General features: G+C 43.2%; 1 protein-coding gene across 7 annotated transcripts in view; it reads left to right on the forward strand.

Moving 5' to 3' along the window:
* Positions 1 to 22,917, forward strand: part of Catspere (catsper channel auxiliary subunit epsilon) — a 99,440-nt gene that overhangs the window by 38,949 nt on the left and 37,574 nt on the right. For 5 of the 7 annotated variants that reach the window (XM_031390932.1, XM_031390928.1, XM_031390930.1 and 2 more), the window contains exons 8-14: positions 143 to 249; positions 2,336 to 2,828; positions 4,501 to 4,978; positions 11,210 to 11,661; positions 13,030 to 13,088; positions 16,109 to 16,184; positions 18,022 to 18,074. In XM_031390932.1, the coding sequence (XP_031246792.1) occupies positions 143 to 249; positions 2,336 to 2,828; positions 4,501 to 4,978; positions 11,210 to 11,661; positions 13,030 to 13,088; positions 16,109 to 16,184; positions 18,022 to 18,074 (1,718 nt within the window). Of the gene's footprint in view, positions 1 to 142; positions 250 to 2,335; positions 2,829 to 4,500; positions 4,979 to 11,209; positions 11,662 to 13,029; positions 13,089 to 16,108; positions 16,185 to 18,021; positions 18,075 to 22,917 lie in introns of those variants that run through there. The other 2 variants (XM_031390929.1, XM_031390934.1) reach the window with 2 other exon arrangements.

Genomic DNA, 22,917 nt, shown 5'->3' on the forward strand with positions numbered 1-22,917 from the left:
GGCCTCGAACTCAGAAATCCACCTGCCTCTGCCTCCCAAGTGCTGGAATTAAAGGTGTGCGCCACCACCACCTGTGAAAGTACTTCTAAATACCTTTGGCTATGAAAATAATAAAAGAGAACCCTTATTTTTATTTTTTCAGAATTCTGTGGTACTAAGCAAGCAGTTGAGCACCCTGGGACAGCATCCTTTCATCTTCACAGTTGAGAAGAGGCGCATGTACCACCCAGGTCCCTTAACTTCAGAAGGGTATTGAATATTTTTAATTCATTTTTAATTTAAAAAAAAAAGAAGCTTTGAAAGAGATTTGAAAACATTAGTAGACGTTTATAAAAATGTACCTGACATGTGATTTCCAAGGAAAGAATTCTTTTTATGATACAGATTCTTTTTATGATAATTCCAAACGATGGATCAACTCAGAAAATACTAGTCACATTCTCGGATGATGGTTTCACTGTGTAGTTAAAAGCCCAACCCTCAATCTAAAATCTTCATTGGGGTGACCATATCCCTAAATGATCCCTACCTCAGCTGTGAAAGTGGGCTGGTGTTGTGTGAAGGAGGTAGTGCCCACAGCCTCCACCAGTGCTCAGTAGCACACCCGCCCTCCTACCCACAAATGTGAACCTGAGAGGTAACATGTTAACTATGGAAGGCAGGATCGAGTCACTGTCTTCAACAAGGGAACAGACATGTTCTCATCGAGGTGAACCCACACTTTTGTGCAATGGCTGAAGTTGGCTACAGAAGAGGGGAATAAGGGGCACCTGAAAGTGGAGTTAGCGGGAGAGCCTTGTGTGCAAGGAGCATGCATGCAAGAGCCTTCAAACTGGGACTTGAGACAAATTCTGAAAGATGCAGAAAACTGTCACGAATAGGAAGAATAAGAAGTACATGCACAGTATCTTCAGAACATTAATAAGCCAGAACTCATTTTCTCCTGACTTTTCTAACACGTGGGATGTAGGACAGCTGCAGTCCCTACAAAACCAGACTGAAGGCCATCTCTGATGGAGCAGAAGGGTGGGAAGGTTATGAGAACATGTTCCTTTCCTGTTTTTAACAGGCTTTGTTGAAGATAACTTACATGCCATATAACCTCACCCTTTAAACTGTAGTTTAAACTCATTCAGTGTGTACATTGATACTTTGTGAATTCAGTATGCTCACACTTGCCCATCCAGGCTGCCACTGTTACACAAGCATGGCACATTGTTCATTCATTCTAAAATTGATAAGCATGTTGGTTATTTGCTTTGTCAGCTCTGCTTAGAATAATGCTGCTGGGGACATCTGTATGCAGATGTTCAAATGACAAGTTTTTATTCTCCTCAGTGTATATCAAGGAATGAGATTGGAGTCTCACAGTACCCTCCTCATTTGATTTTTGAGGAATGGCTAGATTGCATAGTTGTAAAATCACTGCAGCATTCAGATTTCCCTCAACAGTATGAAGCAATGTTTCTCTACATCCACGGCATACCGCCTGTCATGATTTGCTTTAGATATAGAAGCACTCATTGGTGTAACTAATGGATGTGCTTGTCATCCAAGAAAGCAATAGATGATGTGTGAAACTATATGTTAAGAAATGGGTATGGAGGGCTGGTGAGATGGCTCAGCGGGTAAGAGCACTTACTGCTCTTCCGAAGGTCCTGAGTTCAAATCCTGGCAACCACATGGTGGCTCACAACCATCTGTAATGAGATCTGACACCCTCTTCTGGTGAGTCTGAAGACAGCTACAGAAAAAAAAAAGTATGGAACTGTTCATTTGTGGTTAGAGATGCACACTACAGAAGAAAGAATATCAAAAGCCAATATTATTTTCCTCTGTCAGAGTGAAGAATGAAAAATGGAGCCACAGCAGTTTATGTTGATAAGAGCTTAAACTTTTTTTAAAAAGATTTATTTTATCTATTTTATGTGTATGAATACACTATAGCTGTACAGATGGCTGTGAGCCATCATGTGTGTGGCTGCTGAGAATTGAACTCAGGACCACTTGCTCCGGCCTGCTCTCTCTGCCCCACGCCCTGCTCGCTCTGGCCCCCATCAACCCCCATGCTCGCTCTGGTGTAATTCACTGTAGATGTCTTCAGACACACCAGAAAAGGGCATCAGATCTCATTACGGGTGGTTGTGAGCCACCATGTGGTTTCTGGAATCTGAACTCAGGACCTTCGGAAGAGCAGTCAGTGCCCTTACCCTCTGAGCCATCTTGCCAGTCCCAACTTTTTTTCTTTTAAGCCTAAGCTCTGAGCGAAATCATATAAAGAAGGATCAGGCTGCCAACCCCTGTCTCTTCTCTTTCTCATTGTTCTTCTCTGTAGAACCTGGGTCATTCACCTGCCAATGTCTTCAGATGATATACTTAAAGTGATAAAAGGTAACAAAGTGGCTTTCCAGGACTGCCTCATTGCAAATCTTTACTTCCTGCTGACGTTTCCCATGCAGACCATGTCTGAGCCTCCTGGATATCTGCCTCTCGCCCTGCCAGCTGGGAGTCAATTGCTGATTAAGTGGCATTCCTGCATCCCTACATTTGCTGTCTTGCTCACTGACCACGAGACTTTCCAAACAAATGATTCCTTTAAAACCTGGACCAGAATAAGAATCCCTCCAGGTATCCTGAGCGATCCTCAAAGGCACAGTGTGAAGGATGTGCTCATATTCCAAAGAGCACTTGTGTTTCTAATAGAATCTACTGTTTACCTAAAAACAGACAAAGAATTTATAGAACTGAATGAAAGCAGAGGTATTTCCAAAACTGGAATTCTTGGATTCTCAAAAAGAGAATGGTGTCAGGTTAGATATTTATATAAGGTTAGTAAAAGATGATATTATGTGTGTATGTACATCCCCAACATATACTTACATATTTTTCTATACTATTTGTTCAGGAATATCTCAGAGATGTATTATGCAGCATTTTGCATGGATATTATTGCTCCTAGACAAGTACTAACCTTCTTAGCTTTTAAGATGAGAGAAGAGTCAGCATGTTCAAGCTCAGATTGTACAGTAGGCACAGTTATTTATCTAAATATATAAACAGCTATATCTCTTGGTTTCAAGTTTTCTGACTTCTCTTAGCAGTGTTGGCATCATGCAGAGCAAGCAATGCAGTCATAATATGGGGGCAAAAGCTCCCTTATATATTCTTGCCCACTCCCAGTCTTCTTTCAAAGTTAATCAAATCATTAGAATAGTATGGATAATACACACCACAACATTTTTATTACAAAACATTAGAAATATTGCACAAAAATTTAAATGTTTTTTAACTACATTGTTGGGCTCCTAAGGAAATATGCCATAGCAAAAACAAGTCTCTTAAGTTGAATGTTAGAATGTATGTAATAGCCAAGATGACCAGGATAGAGCTGAATAATGTGTGACAATTGCAGTTGCCTTGAATCCCAGGCACTTGGGGGTGGTGTTGCTCCTGCTGATGGTAGCAAAGATGGGGCAGTGCTTTCTTACAATATCCTCCTCTTATGTCCTAAAGAGCCTGGATGCTCTCACAGCCACCTCATAAACACATAAAACATTTATAACTCCACAACATGGAGTTGAACAAGCTGCTCCACTCCACTATACCAAACCATGACATCACCTATGTCTCTTCTGCCCAGCTATGGCTGTCAGAAATAACTTGAGGGCAAGGTCATATAGCATCACTTGGGTCTACACCCAGACTCCAGGTGTTAGGGGCCTGCCTGCACGTAATCATTACAATACACAGTAAGACCAAACCTCAACACTAACACATTCCAACCTATGTCAGCTTTTCATTCCAAAATAAGAAGGAGCTGAAGAGTTGGCTTAGCAGTAAAGAGCACTGACTGTTCTTCCAGAGGACCTGAGTTCGATTCCCAGCACCCACCTGGTAGCTCAGCACTATGTGTAACTCCAGTCCCAAGGGATCCATCACCCTCTTCTGACCCCTGCACCAGGCATACAAGTGGGCATACAGACAGACACTTATGCAAAACACATGAAGCAATAAAAATAATCAAAAATTAAATGGTCTGTACTCTAGAATACTTAAAAGAATGCTGACCAAGCCATGTATATTTATATATATCCATGTACACATACATTCATGAAATAACAACTAATGGAAAATAAAAGTCAAGATTTTGAAAAAGGGCAAGAAGAGGGTATAGGAGGATATGGAAGAAGGAAAGGGAAGGGGAAATGACGTAATTTTAGTCTTAAAAATAAAAGAAATTTTTTTAGAAGTGCTTTACTCTGGACTTTGTAAATAGCAGCCAACTCACAGTATTGTAGGAATTTGAAATTACAGTAGCTGTGTGAGTTACTCATGTGAGATCTGAAAAGAAAAGTCTGAAGTAATTATTTTCATCAGGCTGGCCTCTGGGGGTCATCTTTATTGTTAATTGACAGTGAAAATCCAGTCTAAAAGTAGGCAGAACTTGATAGACCGCATCTCTATCAGGGAGGATTTTTTAATTTCTTTTTTCTTTTCCAGAGTGGAGCAAGACGAACTTACATGACAGCTTGGACAAACGATACAATTTACATTGGATTTTCTTCATTTACATTTGTAAAATTTTTGACTGTGATACAGCTTAAAGCTTCTCTAAATCTTCCCTCCACTGACACCCTGAAAATAGAGAGTGTTAGGTATTCGTGGCACCCGATGGAGGCTGCTGCGCTGCTGTCCCACTGCTCTGTGTGTGCCAACACCAGGAACATTCGCCTAGTGCTATATAAAGAATTATCTCAAAAGGGGACACTCCAGGACTTTGAACTACAAGTTCCCAAGGAGAACCATTTAGATTTTCTCTTTCTTTACTCCGCCATGCCTGATATTATCCTGTGGGACAACCATCATGTTTACTATAGCTACAAAAACTTCACTACTGTTGGAACTATAAAAACAGCTTCAGGAGAGACCAATTTGTCATCATTATCACTTGGCAGCAATATCCACAGCGTCCTTACAGGTAGGGTATTCTCAATCCTGCTAAAAGTATTCTGGGTCTCATTATATTAGTTATATAGAGATTATAAGTGTTCCAATATGTGGTACTTCAAGGGGCTATTGCTATATCTAGCACCTAAAGCTTAATAGATTCTACATTTGGCCAATATTACACTGTACTTTTAATTTTTACAAAACCCTTTTTAAAATGATGTTTCTTATACACTTTAACCTCTCTTATAATCCACCACCTACCAGAGGTAGTGGGAAATAAAGGATACAGGGTAAGTGGACATGTTTTAAAAGGGTCTTTGAAGCAACTCCCCTCTATGTTGTCTGGAGATTGGCAGTTCAGTTCACAGGTCATCAGGCAGCGCAGTTCGATCCATTCACGAACACTTCATGGATACACCAGCAGTCCAGTTCAGATGAGTTGGGTTAGCAACAGTGATGACATGACCTAGCAGACACAGCCAGGCCCCAGCTCAGCCTCTGCTGACTCAAACCAGGAGGAGTGGCTGGAGAAGTTCTTAGCTGTGCCTCTCTCATCAGAGTGAATGAAGATCGGCGAAGACTCAGAGCCACAAACAAGCATTGCACAGCTGGCTGTCCCAGCAAGCCAGACTCTGTCTCTGTCACATCATCGAGACCTATTTATACCCTCCAAACATCACATGTCCACCACACGTCTTGTCTCATCACTGGTCTCGCCCTCTAAAGAATCCTTAAGGTTCCACTTCCTTAAATCCTGATTCCAAGGGCAGAAGGGCAAACTCAAAAGATTCATTTTACTCGATTGCCAGATGCTAACAAAGCAGTTTGTGCATTAGTTGCAGTGAGTGGTGGTGTCCTGCTTAAGGTTCCTGAAGGTCACACAGCTAAGTACCTCGATCTGCAGCCTCTTATTACAGACCTACCAGCGAGGCGAGGAGCCAGAAATCAAGGTGCCAATAGGGCAGGTTCTTCTGCAGCCTGCAGTGGAGGAGGGGGTGCTCTCTGGATTACTGCTTTTTGTTTTTATTTGTTGGTTTGTTTGTTTTGCCTTTACCTGTCTCTCACACATATCAATTCAGTGTCTCCTTCTGTTACCACACTGTGTTCTTCATGTGTGCCTCTCTTTTTCACATCCTCTGACCTTTCTTTACAAGTTTATCAATGATATTCACGACTAAGCACATATACACCCCCACTACCCACATACACCACGTACACACACACACACACACACACACACACACACACACACTACCCAGAGGACATAGTCATAGTGGACTAGGGCCAGCTATGTCTGACTCTATTTTTTAAAAAGTCATGTTTTGATGTTGTTGGTCCTGGGTATTCAAATTTTAACATATCCTTTGGATGTACATAGTTCAGTCTATAAATTAACATAAGTGTATATAGGTCTATGTTCAAATCCTCAAACAAGACATTCAAGACATTTAAGAACTCTAACCCTCACTCAGCTTTGAAATCCTATGGATTAAATGTCATCACTTTCTCTTGACCCCATGTTACCCTTTATCCATAGCACTTCCCTTGGAATCGATACCCATCAGACTTTCAACTTGTCAACACTGGTAACTTGAGGTCAGTTTCCAGTTGTCTTTCGTGATCTGCCAGTGGCATTTGAAATAACTGAGCACGACCTCTGGCCTTTCTAAACTCTAGTGCTTTTCAGAAGCTGTGCTTCTTGTCTTATCGATGTAAATATCAAGAATGTTAATCTGAGGTTTCCCACCATTGCAATAAGATTCATGGCTATCTAGGCTATATGGCCTTAGTGTTCCTATCTCACCTCCTGGGCAGGGTTAGATTTAATCCAATTTATACTTTCTTTTATCTAAGATGATGTCCCAACCTCTAGGAACTGTGTAGATAACTTTTGAAATGGCCAAGTTATTTCTGCCCCAGGACGCACTAGGCCTTCAATCTCAGTTCCATCTAGTTGTAATTTCTACTTTGGTCTCTTACCATTTATAGCAGTTTGTCAAAATATTTGTCTTCTGGCATCTTCAGAATCTCTTACTTAGGAGTAGTTAGACTTAGAGCAGTGCTGTGTGTCATATCAGGCATTAATTTTTTAGTTGCCCCCTAGAACAGTCTCTCTTTAGCTGACAGGGAACAAATGGCTCATGGTATTTTTTTGTCAGGACATAAGAAGAGACCTTTGCACCATTTCCCAGTTTTAGGGAATTGCCTCAAATATCTCTGAATGATCTGTATTCATAAGCCCTGTGTTCGGTCTTTCTACATCTCTTACACACCCCAGGAAGCTTTCTCAAGACACCTCCCCTCCCCAGTGAGCAAGAGGTTTATTTTCCGGCAAGTCAGAGTCAAACCTCAATCAGTCCCTTGAGGTGAGTGACGAGAAGAAGACCCCAGTGGCTATTACAAGCCTTTTTTATACCTTTTAGGGGCCCAGGGGACATCACCAAGGTTACAGTTCAAACTACTGGCTAAGCATATTGACCTTTAACTCTATTGGCTAGCAAGCATGACATACATTTGAACCCTACCTGGGACTTTCCAGAGGTTCATGTGACTATCAGTACAGTCTGAGAATTTTTTTACTCAAGAATGTTCCTGTGTGTGGAGAATAGAACTTGATGTAGCCTTGACCCTAGGTGGGAGGGAGAAGCTGTTAGGAGGGTGTGGGAGTGGAAAAGCTTTTAGGGTCCCTCAGAGACACCTCCAGAGAGGTCATGCAGGCTGAGGACTTCAAGGCCATCTTAATGTAGCTGTCTTATACTTTTGGGGCCCACATCCTACCACCACAATGGGCCTCAAAAATTGGGAATACTGTTGAAAATTTTCCCATTTGCCTTGACATCTTTCCCATCTTTCTGTCCTGATCTTCCTCTCTTGGAATGGGAGTGTTTATTATGTACTAAGGTCCCTTGAAAGTATGTATTTTGTTCGTGTTCATAGCTAAGAGTTTGCTTTGAATCTCAGAAGAAACTAAACTTGGGATGTTTAAGACTGGGATAAATGTAAAGCGATGGACTCAATGTATTTTGATTGTAAGATGGATGGACATGGTCCTTGCAGGGAGGGAGCAGTTCAGTAGTGGACAGTTTTGGTTTAAGGCTGAATGCCAAGTTGTCAAGAAGTGGACTTTGATGGTTAATCATGATAGCTGACTTGGTTAAAGAATACCTAAGGGGGTTAGTAAAGCACACCCCTAAGTATTTTCAGGTAGGATTACAGGGAAATGCATCCTCTGAATGAGGCAGTGCCATCCCATAAGTTGGAGTCCCAGATGAAGTAAAGGGAAAACATCCCACTATAGGCATTCTCTCTGAACTCAGCATTAATTGGGTCCAGGATGCTGAAGCAGTTGAAATGCCAGATAAGGACTCAAAAATCTAATTTTTTGTTGTTTTGTTTTATTTTATTTCCAGTCAGTAACCTTAAAGGTAATTCAAACAAGCAAATGAATGAAATAAAGAAGTAAATAGAAGGCAAGAAAGCCAACATGGATGAGAAATTCAGTAAGGGACGTGAGATTTAGAGAAAATGGAATGGGTGGAAATGGCCATGGTGGAAAGTAGACCAGACTAAGCAAAAAAGAGAAAGTCAGAGGATGAATGCGAAGTTAAAGACAGATTGTATTCAGATAGCAAAATTTAAAAAAGAAAAAAGAAAAAGAATAAGAAATTTTATTACAGGCTGGGCAGTGGTAGTACACGCCTTTAATCCCAGCACTTGGGAGGCAGGGGCAGGCAGATTTCTGAGTTCGAGGCCAGCCTGGTCTACAGAGTGAGTTCCAGGCCAGCCAGGGCTATACAGAGAAACCCTGTCTCGAAAAAGAAAAAGAATAGAAATTTTATTACTGAAAGAACTAGGGAACAGTCTGGTGGGATGAGGGGGTGGGTCAGGAGTTACCTTCAGATGCTGTGTGAGGGGTGAGGGGAACAGAGGCATAGACTACTCTGAAGAAAGAGCAGAGAGGAGCATGGGAAGTCACGGAGGGAGTGACACTCCTGCAAACATGCTGAAGTCCAGCCAGCTGGAGAGACATCCCAGTGAGCTTGCAGGCACTGATTTAAAGCACCTTAGGGAATTCTGCAGGAGGTGACCTCTATGTTGGGTCCATCTCTTTGGAAAGGACATCCCACTACCTGGTGTGGGGGCTGGAAACTTGCTGGAGAAGTCTGGGAACTATTACCAAGGAAGTAGCTTAGGAAGTCTGGAAACTGCTGCTGACCCACTGTCCTTGTCTCAGGCCACATGGCTGGGACACTGGACTGCCTGGGCTTGAAGGTGGGAGCCTGGGTTTTTTCTATTAGTAATTGACATGCCTGGGCGTACCTGGACTTGCCCAGTTCTTAGGCCTTGTCTGCCTGAGTGTGGATTGGAGTCTGTCATGGAATCGGCCTCCCTGTGCAGTGTGAAGCTTGCTGGCAGTGAGCCTTGGGTTAACAGCCAGCATAGGATAGCCATACACCTCACTGTCGTTGAACAGCATTGCCAGATGTGCCCCATCCCACTGTCCTGCTCCTCCCCCAGCCCCCATTTGCTTGATCACCATCCTGCTGATGTCCGTTTTAAAGCCTTGCACATTTTAGAATTCCTATCATGCAGACTCATTGCCATAGGCCTCTCTGCTGATCATCCACATTTCTTTTGGGTCTGTAATAGTATGTTATTTGCCATCTTTAATTTTGTTGAGACTCCTCCTCTCTCTTGTTGCAAAACATTGTTGAGTGCATGCGTGTGTGTGTGTGTGTGTGTGTGTGTGTGTGTGTGTGTGTTTCTGGTTTTACTTTTTTCCCCTTTTGAAAATAACTCAATTTTATTTATCAGAGTTTCTCTTTCTATTTAGTTACCTTTTTTTTGCTTGCTTGTTTTTGGTTATTTTTGGTCCTGTTTTCAGGAGCAGCCAGTTACTTACAGTCCCTGTCTGTAACTCTGAAGGCCTGTAGCTGCTTCTTAGGTGATGTGATTAACTCACTTATTCTTAGCCTTCTTTATCTTCCATAAGAGCTATAAATAAGGACTTAGTAAAGCATTTACCACACGAGACAGAAACAGTAGTACACATCTGCAATTAGCAAGATAGGAGGTAGAGACCAGACTATCTCTCCATGAGTCACCTCCATTCTTTAACCAGTCCTCTCTGAGTGTTGCCTTTTGAAAAGTAGGAAGGGCATATTCATAGAGGGTATACCAATGACGTCATCTTGAGAGAGAGCTGGGAAATCAGCACATCCATCTTGGCCGGGGGCAGCTCCATAGCTGAAGACCTAGCCTGTTTTATAGGCAAAGCACTCTGTTAAGGTGAGAAGCCCGGATGTTAAGGTTATTCTCCCATCCCAATAAGGAATGCATTGTTCTGCTATGGTGACCCACATAATACTGTAGGCCTGGTATTTTAAACAACACATATAAACTACCTCACATTTCTGCCAGTCCATTATCTAGATACCATCAGTAAAGGATTCCAGTGAGCCCATAGCGAGCTTCCTGCTCGCTGTTTCCTCACAGGCTCTCTCTCGCTCTCTCTCTCTCTCTCCCTCTCTTTCTCCCTCTCCCTCTCCCTCTCCCTCTCCCTCTCCCTCTCCCTCTCTCTCTCTCTCTCTCTCTCTCTCTCTCTCTGTGTGTGTGTGTGTGTGTGTGTGTGTGTGTAGAGGGATAACTACAATAACCTCCTTAAAGTCTCTGACATCTCTGTTTCCCTGTGTAGTTACATTGGGGATGAAGGCTCCCCCATGTGAATTTGAAGGAAACACACATCTGACTGTAACTCCATCCTCCCTGGTAGTGCTGTCCTTGCTATGTTCTTACTCTTTACTTGAAGTGCCGTGCGTACGATAGGATTTATAAAAGAGGCATCGTGAATATGAAGAGAAGTGTACTCAAGAATAAGAAGGCCTTTAGTGAGTGCAAAAGTTCATGGTGGTTCACTCTGATTCTTCTCAAGATATATATAGTCATTATACCATAGATTATCTTTTATTAAAAGTCTACTTCAATAAAACAGCATAGTTTGTGATTTACTTAATATAACACAAACCTGGGACAGTGAGATGTCTCACCAGATGTCTCAAGTTTTGGCTGCCAAACCAGACAGTCTTGAGTTTGATCTCTGGACCCCACATGGTAGAAAGAGAGAACCAAATTCAACAGATTGTCCTCCGCTCTCTAGACATGTGCTGCAACACTAGCGTGTGCACATGCCACACACATACACACAAGTAAATAAACATTAAAACATTAAATGACAAATATTTCTCTGTCTTCTTTCCAGATAGTAATGGAGATATTTTGATAAAAATGGAAAATAATGAAATGTTCTATATCAAGGCTGACATTACAGAGACAGTTCAGCTACATACATGGACAAACACGACCGCAAGGACAGGAATGTTCCTTGACCAATCTCTTCAAACATGTATAATATACTATAATGAAAATCTCCACGAAAAGTACCAGTTACAGCCACATTCATATCCCTTACTTATGGAGTTACAGAGTGTGACAACGGTGTTAGAGCGGTGCCCTTATCTGGCATTTCAACACAATATTCACAATCAGTTTTACCATATGGATAAAGGAGAAATCCTGACAATATGGAGTCAACTAGTCTACCCAGAAAATCGGGGTCTCTACATTGCTGTGGAGCACTATGGCCCGGATGTATTAACCTGGACACATAACATAGATTATGAGATTGCGTCGGGATTCTGTACTAAAACTATGGTAAGTTGGTATTTTTTTCTTTATTTGGAGTCTGAATGAATATAAAAACATTAGTTTTTTTTTTTTCATTTTTGGTTTTTTTATTGTTTCCTTTTGAGAGACAGGCAGGCTGGGCTAGTTGACTGCTGAGCCTGAGGCATGGGAGGGGTGGACTCTGCACACATATGAGGAATTATATAGATTAGGTTAGTGAGACATGCTTCTGGAGCTCAAGGAATAAATAATCAAACCAAGGGTCCTGCAGTAAAAGGAAGCTCAGTGTGTGTGTTTGTATGTGTGTATGTGTGTGTGTGTGTGTGTGTGTGTGGCAGGGGTTGGGGTGGGGGTGTATGGACAAGATAATTTAAAATTAAAAGGAGCTTGGGAGAGGGGTCAGTCAGTGAAGTGCTTGCCCTACAAACCACAAGGATGTGAGTTTGATCCCCAGAACCCACACTTCAAAAACCTAGGTTTGATAGCACATGCTTTAAATCCCAACATCTTGTTATTACAGACAGACAGATCCCTAGGGCTCACCACCAGCTAGCCTGGCCTACTTAGTAAGCCAGTGAGAGAGCAGACAATCTGGAGAGGCTGCTCTGTGGTTAAGAGAACCCACCAATCCTGGCACCCACGTAGTAGCTCACAGCCATCTGTAACTCCAGTTCCAGGGGGTCTGATGCTCTTTCCAGCTCTGAGGGTCCTGTATGAATGTAGCAGACATACAAACATGGAGGCAGACAAAAAAAAAAAAGAACCAAAAAATGTTTTTTAGAAACACGAATGATACCTGAGGTTGTTCTCTGGCTTCAACAAACAACAGGTATATACACACACACACACACACACACACACACACACACACACACCAAATTAAAGGAGAGTAAAAGAATGTAACAAAGTAAACTAATACATACATAATTGAGATTTTACAAGAGAAAAGACTTTGGAGATTGGGGGGAACCGGCAATAGTTCAGGCTACAAAGTCATTTTTCACCAAGCCTGATGATCTGAATTTGTTCCCCAAGATACATATGGTAGAAGTAGAGAGAACCAACTCTTGCAAGTTGTCCTCTGACCTCTACATGTATTCCGTACATATGCATGCTCCTACGCCTATCACACACACAACACAAAACATGCACAAACACAGGACAGATGGATGGATGGATGGATGGATGGATGGATGGATAGATAGATAGATATAAAAAACCTCCAGAATATTATTTTTCCTACTCAAGATTTAAATGTCTAAAAGCATAAGGTGTGTTTGGAGGGATGGGCACTGGAAGCTGTCTAGTGAATGTTGACCTACAAACCGATGTGATAACTTGACGTCCCAGTCCCACCTTTTCTGCTCTACAGAAACTGTTCAATTTTCTTTTCAGATAACAACTTTTTTTCAGACGACAAATTACGAATTAGTGGATGATTACTATGGTTTACAGTAAGTATGGCTTCTAAATGTTATCTGATTTTTTTGATATGTATGTTTACTTTTATTTAAATGAACTCACAGCCTTTTAGGTCTCCAAATTTCCAACCCTTTGCATGTCTCAACATATGAGAAATTAGTATTTTTCCTTTAAAATGAAACACATTTTATAAATCAGTGAACAGTCGTCTGATGATGGCAGTTCGCACTCCTGAAGATGGCGAGACTGCCCTATCTTAGCTTGCCTTGCAACTGTAATAAAACATCTAAAGCAACTAGATTCAAAGGAGAAAGGGTTAGTTTGAACTTGAGAGGCCCCATTGCTTCTAGAACTGTGGCAAGGCCTCAGAACAAGAGTAGAACATGATGGAGTCCATGAGTCAGGTACCAAGGAGGAAAAAGCTGAGGTCACGTTTCCTTTTAAGGATTCTAAACCCCTACCGTCCATCACCTCTCGATGCTGACATCCTGGGGTCCGTGCCAAATGTGAGCTGTTAAGTCACTCTTATCTAAACCAAAACAGGCTACTTCTTTTTTTTTTTTTTTAAGATTTATTTTATTTTATGTGTATGAGTACACTGTAGCTGTACAGATAGCTGTAAGCCATCTTGTGTGTATGGCTGCTGTTGATCTCAGGACCTCTGCCAGCCCCGCTCACTCTGGCCCCGCTCACTCTGGCCCTACTTGCTCTGGCATAATTCACTGCAGTTCTCTTCAAACATACCAGAAGATGGCGTCCAAACTCATTACGGGTGGTTGTGAGCCACCATGTGGTTGCTGGGATCCGAACTCAGGACCTTCGGAAGAGAAGTGTGTGTTCTTACCCGCTGAGCTATCTCGCCAGACCCACAGGCTACTTCTTAATAATTTCCATGCATGTGTTATCATGAATTCACAACTGAAAGTCCCTACATACTATCCTCAATCAAAAGGAAAAACTCTCCATAATAGACAGAACAAAAAGATGGAGTAGCCGCATATCAGAACATATTTCCAGTGACCAACACCAAACAAGGAACAAATTAGAAACTTGCAAGTGCTGATGAGTGCTGTTTATAAAATAGGGGCTGAGGAGTCAGCTCAGCTCACTGCCTGCAGTATACACATGAGGACCTGAGTGTGAATCTCCAACACCCACAGAAAAGCTAGGCATGGCGGCACATGTCTGTAACCCCAGCACTGGGGACAGGGAGACACAGGATGATCCTTGGAGCTCATTGGTCAGCCAATGATGAGGTCCTAGTTCAGTAAGAGACCATGTCTCAAAACTTAAGGTAGACAGTAATCGCGAAAGACATCTGTTGTCATCCTCTGCCCTACAGTAACACATGCATGTGAACACATATGCAAGTACATTCACTTGTATGTGCATAGATAAATGAACACTTATGTGCACACACATATACCAATTCACATGTATATATACGCACATCCTACAAAGGGGAAAGAAAAGACAAGATGGCAGAGCAGTAGCCAGAAAGAACTAGGAGGAAATGTTCTCTGTACGTAGTAGTAGTACTATCGCCCCTTCCTGTTCACCCTCTGGCTCTTCTCTCTGGCTTTGTGGGATGGATAATGTAGCTGTTAGTTTGATGCATCCTGGATTCATCTGGAAGATGGTCTCTGAACGTGCCTGTGGGGGCTATCATGATCAGGTTAACTGAGGTAGGAAGACCTGACCATTCTGAGTGGGAACATTCCCGGGTGTGCTGACTGGTTTATGTCAACTTGACACTACTAGAGTCATCTGAAAGGAGGGAACCACAGTTGAGAAAATGCCCCCATAAGATCCTTCTGTGGGACATTTTCTTAACTAGTGATTGGGGAGGGTCCAGCTCATGGTGGGTGGAGTCATCCCTGAGCTGGTGGTCCTGGGTTCTATAGGATAAAGTAGGCTGAGCAAGCCATGAGGAGCAAGCCAGTAAGCAGCACCCCTCCATGGTCTCTGCATCAGCCCCCTTTTGGGGATTCCGGTCCTATTTGAGTTCCTACGTTGACATCCTTCAATGATGAACAGCAATGTGAAAGTGTAAACCCAATATACCCTTTCCTCCTGCTTTGGCCATTGGGCTTGGCTAGGGTGCTTTATCCAGCAGTAATAACCCCAACCGAGTCACCGGGATGGAAGAAGGAACAGGTAGCCAGGCACAAGCATTCACCCTTCTCTGCCCCCTGAATGCAGGTTTGGCAATCTGACATTTCAACTCCTGACAGCCTTGACTTCCTCATGAAGTCAAGGAACTGAGAGCTCAGACTCCACTTCCTTTAAATCGCTTTTGTCAGGGCACATTATCATATCCCCAAAAAATGACTAATGTACCTACCAAAGGTATTGGTCCCCTTGGGAATTTTTGGATTTGTGGTTGTTTGCTGAGAATTATATTGTAGACCACACAGTTGTCTGAGGCACTTTCTTTTCCCTAGTCCATCCTAACGCCTCCAAAGTAGAATCTTGTCAGGAAGTGGAGTGTCTGAGGCATGCCTTCAGACAGTCTGTGCCTGTTGTTTTTGCAACCTCTACTTTTCTCAAATAGAAAATGATCTGTGTACACTTGGTGACTAAGAAAGGCATTATAGCTAACCTTTCTTGGCATTCAAATCAGTTTACACAGTTTAATGTGGTTAGGATGTGAATTATTCCTCATTGTTTCAAAGGTGTTTCCAATGGGGTGGGAACTCCTATGGGCAAAAGGAATAGCACATTTAGGAGACTGCATCAGATACAGAAGAACCCCAGTATTCAGGGACTGAGGATACTTGTAAAGGGCGCGAGATGCCCCTAAAATGCTGGTGGGTGCTAACTTCTGTTTCCAGTTATGCTATGAATCTGGTCAAGGTGTAGGTGGCTCCAAAGAAGGGAGCAGAATTCAGGAGTACAACAATGAAAAGCTACCTCGATGGACTTAGCCATCCTGTGAGCCTCTTTATCTCCTCAGAGGGGGTCAGCGCCATCATGAAATAGGACTTCACAGTTGATCCTGTCTGTCGCCTGTTCTGATTCTACAATAACCTATATGGCTTGTTTCTCCTAGAGAAAAGAACACAGGTCTTGTGCTTTTTCAGTTCCGTCCTAGTGAATTTTCAAAAACGTGTCCCATGGCCAAACAGGTAGGTGCCATGGGGTGAAAAGTCAAATTATTTTCTTCAATATAATTATACAGCCAGAGGCTAGGAAAAGGGTCAGTGGATAAAAGCTATTGCCACACATGTTAAGGACTGGAGTTTGGGTCCCCAGAACTCATATGGGTGGGTAGAGCAGCCCACCTGAAATTCCAGCACTTGGATGGAAGAGTTAGGGGATCCCCTGAACAAGTGGGTGGATTGACTAGTCCTGTTTGTGGGCTCTGTGTTCGATAGAAAGGCCTGCCTCCAGGAGTCAGATGGAGAGCATTTGAGGGTGACTCCTGATTCCACCCACTTGTCTACTCATAAGTGCACACACTAATATGTACCAGAACATATGTGTACCCATACGGACATAGGCATGCATGTAGCACAGCAAACACATAGACACACACAAAAACAATGTACCGTTAGTAAATTAAATAACACATATTATCTTTTCACTGTCCTTTGCCCTCCTCAGAGAAAATAGCCATCCTTTGGTTTGAAAGCTCTGCCTTCTATGAGCTTCTCCTCTAAAGTGGGATTGGATAAATGTATGCAAGAAGGTCACATAATTAGTCTTTGAAGATTTGAAGATCAATTGTGTAAAGGGAAATTGAAACTTGGGGAAAAGTGCACTTGGGTCTCATTTCTCAAAGGAGTCTGCCAGACATGCCCACAGGGGTCACGTGTCCATTCAACCAGAGGGACTCTCTGCTTGCTTGCTTGTTGTTTTCTCAGAAGTGCTTATTGTGCCGCAGTTGTACTTCTGGCTTTCAGTTTGGGCACTTGGTGATGGGAATTATAGAATGGCCTCCCTAGAAGGAAACACACCCGGTATAAGACTGCATGGTGCTCTGTTACCGAGTAGCTCAGAGGAAAAAGCAGGCCACTTTCATTGAAAAGGGAAAGGTGAAAAAAAAAAAAAAGGTGCAATTTCTGACTAAAGAATAAGTAGACACTCAGCAGGTAGAGGGACTCCAAGACCAGGTACAGCCAACAGCAAGCACTGAGATGAGTGAGAAACAGGCCCAAAATGTTTCTGCAGCCACACCAGTACTCAATTATCTCAGAGCTCTGAGTCTCTAATCTACTGTTGGTCCATCTCAGTGTCACCAGCAACCAGTCATCCTTCAGTGAGCACATGAGGAATACAGACATATACAATGGAGTGAGGATTCGATGCCTCTCCTTTTGGGGTACCTAAAGTCACCGTCACTTTCTCCTTGCACTCCAGAGTGTTGTTCTCACAGTAGAGCGGACACTGCTGTGCTGGCTGCTAGGCTAACATATCCACAGGTATCTCACTGTCTTTCAGTGAATAAATACAGATGCTGGTGGTGCAGGGACACAGCATGTGCACAGAAACAGTAGGATATCACACATGTGAGGTTAGGGCGTTTAAAACAAACACCACAGGCCTAGCAGACAGCCTGTCAGTAGTGGATGGACCTGTTCGTCCTCTGATTATACATGAGGGTTAGGGAACAAGCAAAGCAAGAGAGGCTGATACATGCAAGGCCATTTAATTCCCTGACAAGCACATGGTAGATGCCTGCTGGCAGAGTCTACCGTGCAGGCTGCAGGCGTGGAGTGGATAGGGTTGCAGCAGTAGAGATAGCAGGCAGGATCCCCTGGGGCTCAGCCCTAAGATATCTCATTAGATATATGTAAATATTATAAAATCAGGGACACTCCTCGTAAGAAGCATTTAAGATAAGGGAAGAGATTCAGTCTGTGTTTCTAATCTAAACTATAACCACCTTTGGTTCGATCTCTAGCTTAGATCATTCAAGTTAGAGCTGTTGAGCTCAATTTGTAAAATTTACTTCATTTTTAGGTGTTTGAAATTAGTGTTGGCTGTGATTCAGCTAAATACATTATGGTTCAAGGGTAAGTATGTTACTTCTATTTTGGGGGTCTTACTCTGTTGAGGTTTGGTCTTTTGCTATGTATTGCCATGCTACATATTGGCCCCCTAGGCCTGGTTGCCCCAGGGCCTAGAGACTCCACATGTAAACCCAAGTAATATTATGTGACCTTGCCCAGCAACTTATCCCTATTGGTGACTAAGGATGCCTACAGCCTGTAGCTGGGAAGAATTGAGGTAGGTGGAGTGTGGTGGTTTGAATATGCTTTGGCCAGGGAGTGGCACTATTAGGAGGTGTGGCCTTGTAGGAAGAAGTGTGAGGGTGGACTTAGAGACCCTCCTCCTAGCTGCCTAAGGATGCCCAGTCTGTTCCTGGCTTCCTTTGGATGAAGATGTAGAATTCTTAGCTCCTCCTGCGCCACGTCTGTCTGAAAGCTGCCATGCTCCCACCTTGATGATGATGGACAGCCTCAATTAAATGTTGTCCTTAGAGTTGCCTTGGAATAGTGTCTCTTTACAGCGTTAAAACTCTAAGACAGAAGTTGGTACCAGGGACTGAGTATTGCCATGATAGGCCTGATCATGTTTTTGTTTGGAGGAATGTGGATCTGGGGACTTTGGATTTGGGAAGCAGTGGAATGATTTAAGTGGGGCTTAAGGAAGCATCCGAGTCGGAGTCTGGAAGACATTGTTGCTGAGGACAATTTGAACTGTGTCAACCTGACGCAAGAGGTTTTAGTATGTGGCCTAGAAACTGCTTGCTTTTGTATGTTTTTTTGTTTTGCTTGCTTTGTTTGTTTGTTTGTTTGTCTTTTCGATATTTTGGTGAAGAACATACCTGCTTTTACCATTGTCTGAAGAGTCTGTCTGAGGGGAAGTGAGGAGATTTAGATTAATTGTTTTGAATAGGGAAGTCTCTAAGCAGCTGGGTATGAATTCTGTTGATTGATTACTAAAGTTCACTCTTATATTTTTGGTTGTGAGCCTCGCCTTTTAACAATTGAGCCATCTCTCCAGCCCCTAAAGTTCACTCTTATGAAGAGCATTTTAATGAAAAGGAGAAAGGTGAGAAAGGAAAGTACAAATTACATGGTTCAAGGGACACCAGGAAGTAGAATGGAGCTGAGACCTATATTCAAGGAGATAAACAGATGTGGGGAGTAGTGATCTAAGTGCAAGATCTCACTCTGCTAAACTTATTGCTTACATTTTTGCAATGGAACAAGGGACTTGGTTATTGTTTTCATTTAGATTTTTAATTAGAGATGAAGTACAGTCAAGAAATGGAGAACACAACTGTGATCCAGATCTTTAGGTTAGAAGCTGGAAAACACAGGCTTTTGATCCAAATCTTAAGGAATAGTGGCCAGGAAAAGCTTAAGCCTAGGCACACCTTTAATTCCAGGAGACAGAGGCAAGCTGATCTCTGGATTCAAGGCTAGCCTAGTGTGGAGCAACTTCACACCTTTAATCCTAGAACTCAGGAGACAGAGAGAGGCAGGAGGGTCTTAGTTCAAGGTCAGTTACACAGCAAGTTCCTGGACAGCCAAGCTTAGGCAAGGAAGGATGTCAGCCCCAATGAACTCTTGTCCTTTATGAGAGTTGCCTTGGTCATGGTGTCTCTTCCCAGCAATAAACCCTAACTAAGACACAGGGTTTGCGGTTCTGGGGCTCGAGGAGAACCACAAGGAAAAGAGAGAAAGTGGTAACAGGAAGAAGATGCCATGCGGTAGGTGAGCCTTGAAAACATGGCTATGAGTGCTAGCCAATGGAGTTAGGAGCTGTCCAGACGCTACACAGCAAATTACAACATGGGCTTATTGATGGGGAAACAGATTATAGTAACATAGAAGGTAGATATTTGCCTAGCTCTAGCGCTGGTTAAGGCTTATTAAAACAATAAAAGTCATGGGAACTGAATGATCAAGGTAGGGTAGAAAGCCCCGACTGAGATTAAATATTTTTTTACATCATACTGGTCCCCACTGTAGGGCAAGAACTCACTTTTAACAAAATTGATTTCAGCCAAGCAGTGGTGGTTATGCCTTTAATCCCAGCACTTGGGAGGCAGAGGCAGGTGGATTTCTGAGTTCAAGGCCAGCTTTGTCTACAGAGTGAGTTCCAGGACAGCCAGGGCTACACAGAGAAACCATGTCCCCAAAAAAACAAAAAACAAAAACAAAAAAACAAAAAATAAAAACAAAATTGATTTCAGATTCCCGTATAAAAAAACAAGAACACATTTTGTCCTTTTAAAACTAGGAACGGTGGGGCTGGAGAGATGGCTCAGTGGGTAATAGCACTTACTGCTCTTCCAAAGGTCCTGAGTTCAAATCTCAGCAACCACATGGTGGCTCACAACTAACAGTAATGAGACCTGACACCCTCTTCTGGTGCCTCTGAAGACAGCCACAGTGTACTTATTTATAATAATAAATCTTTGGGCCAGAGCAAGCAGGGACTGAGCAAGTGGGGTTTAACTGAGCGAGTGGGGCCGACCAGAATGAGCAGAGGTCCTAAAAAGACAATGCCCAACAACTAGATGAAGGCTCACAACTATCTCTACAGCTATAGTGTGTACTCACATAAAATAAAGTAAAATAAAATAAAATAAATAAATCTTTAAAAGTTATGCTGTTCTGTCGCTAAAAAGCATTGTGCCTGAAAAAGATATATTCTGCTGGGCAATGTGACGACCCAGAGTTGGTGCTGGGGCAAACTTGTTTTGCTTTTACCCAACAGAAAAAGACAAGCTATGCTCTTAAGGGCTAACATGGGGAAGAATCTCACGCTGCTCTGCGAAGCCAACCTTTCTCCTTGGAATGGGGATCTGCCAAGGGACAATTGATGGCAGCTCCTGAGAGCTGACTTAAAAGTGGATGTCACCTTGGTATGAGCAAACAGTCTCTATAAATGTGAGCTTCCAGGGGAAAACTGATTATGGCTCAACCTAGTACATTATACACTAAATGAAAGGGAGTGTTGAATATAGAGAAGAATATTAATTTATATAGAGAGAAAGGGGAATGCAAGCTATTTAGCCACAGAAAGATCAATCTTCAAAAATTGGAGAAGAAAATGGGAATTGATATAAATATTTTCAAGCACACATAGATAAATAAATAAATCCAGGCCTTTGATCTCAATACATGGGAGATAAAGGCAGGGACAGATAGGCTTCTTATGGGCTCAAGGCCAGTTTAATCTACTGAATAGACTGAAGCTAGCCTGAGCTACACAGAGAAACTCTGTTTCAATAAATAATAATAGTAATTGCTAGCAGGGCAGTGGTGGCACATGCCTTTAATCCCAGCACTTGGGAGGTAGAGGCAGGTGGATTTCTGAGTTCGAGGCCAGCTTGGTCTACAGAGTGAGTTTCAGGACAGGCAGAGTTCCAGAGATGTGGAGAGCGGTAGAGCTGAAGAGGCATTCGCCATGACAAGATGGCGCCTACTTCCACTGTCGACTCCTGGTAAACAACTGTTTGCGCATGTGCGTAGAGAACTGTTTGTGCATGTGCGTAGAGTGAAAAGACACCAGGTCACGGCCCATCCCAGGACGTCACATGGGGTGATGAGCAAACAGCCAATCATGGGCGGACACGCCGCGCTGTGGTGTATATAAGCAGTGCCGATTATTGGCTCAGTCCCTTTTGTTCCTCTGGATGAGGCAATAAACGCTTGCTGCAGAAGGATCCTAGTGTCCACGTGTCTTCTTGCTGGCGAGATGACTGCGCGGGCAACAACTGGTACCGAAGCCCGAACTGCAGGACAAAGGTAAGCTCTGAGAGGCATGCTGTTTGGTTTTAATTTTTCCGATCCTTCCTCAAGGTTAGAGAGCGTGGTGCTAGTGACACTTGTTACGATGTCTATTTGGCATTTGATACATTCTTGCCTGGAGGATGAGAAATGCCACGCCTCTGTAGCGTTGGGACAGAGGGCACTTGAGGAGTTACAAGATAGCATGTCAGAAACAGAGCGTAATGAGAGAGTGGGGGCTAGCCAGGATAAAAGGGAGAGAAAAAAGGGAAAAAAGGGTATACCCAAGAACAAAGACCCTTCCACTCGACCTGTGGAAACGAGAGATAAGGGAAAGGATGCCCTGGGAGAGAAAACTAGAGAAAGGGATGGAGCTTCAAGATGGAAGCCCCTCTACCCAGTTAAGAAATTGGAGGGCCTCGAGCTTGATAGCTCTGAGGAATTGAGCCCCTCCGAGGAGGAGGACTTGGAGGAAGAAGCGGCTCACTATGAGGAAGAGAGGTATCATCCGGATGAGCATTTGCTGCCTCTCCAGAATCAAAAGCGAAAGGGAGCAAGAGATCAGAGCCGAGGAACGCTTTATGCTGTCTCGCACCCCCACTATACACTGATAGACACTGTTCAGATTCCTTTTTATCTAAAGGAGACAAGAGTAAGCTCTTGTGTGCCTTTCCAGTGTTTGAGGATGCTGATGGTGGCCGTGTCCATGCTCCAGTAGAATACACCCCTATCCAAGAGCTTGCTGAGTCAGTCAGCAAATATGGGCCTGAAGCCAATTTTACCATTATGCAACTTGAAAGACTTGCAACCATGGCAATGACACCCAATGACTGGCAGAACACAGTGAAGGCTGCACTTTCTAGTATGGGACAATACATGGAATGGAAGGCCTTGTGGCATGATGCCTCCCAGGTTCAGGCCAGGGCTAATGCCAATGCGGAGGGCAACGAAAGGTACTGGACCTTTGACTTGTTGACAGGGCAAGGACAGTTCGTCTATAACCAAACGAACTATGATTGGGGAGCTTATGACCAGGTCTTGGCAGCCGCTATCAAGGCGTGGAAAGCTCTCTCGAAGAAAGGTGAGGCAGGAGGACATTTGACAAAGG

Source organism: Mastomys coucha, unplaced genomic scaffold, assembly GCF_008632895.1.
Source record: "Mastomys coucha isolate ucsf_1 unplaced genomic scaffold, UCSF_Mcou_1 pScaffold1, whole genome shotgun sequence".
NCBI lineage: Eukaryota > Metazoa > Chordata > Mammalia > Rodentia > Muridae > Mastomys > Mastomys coucha.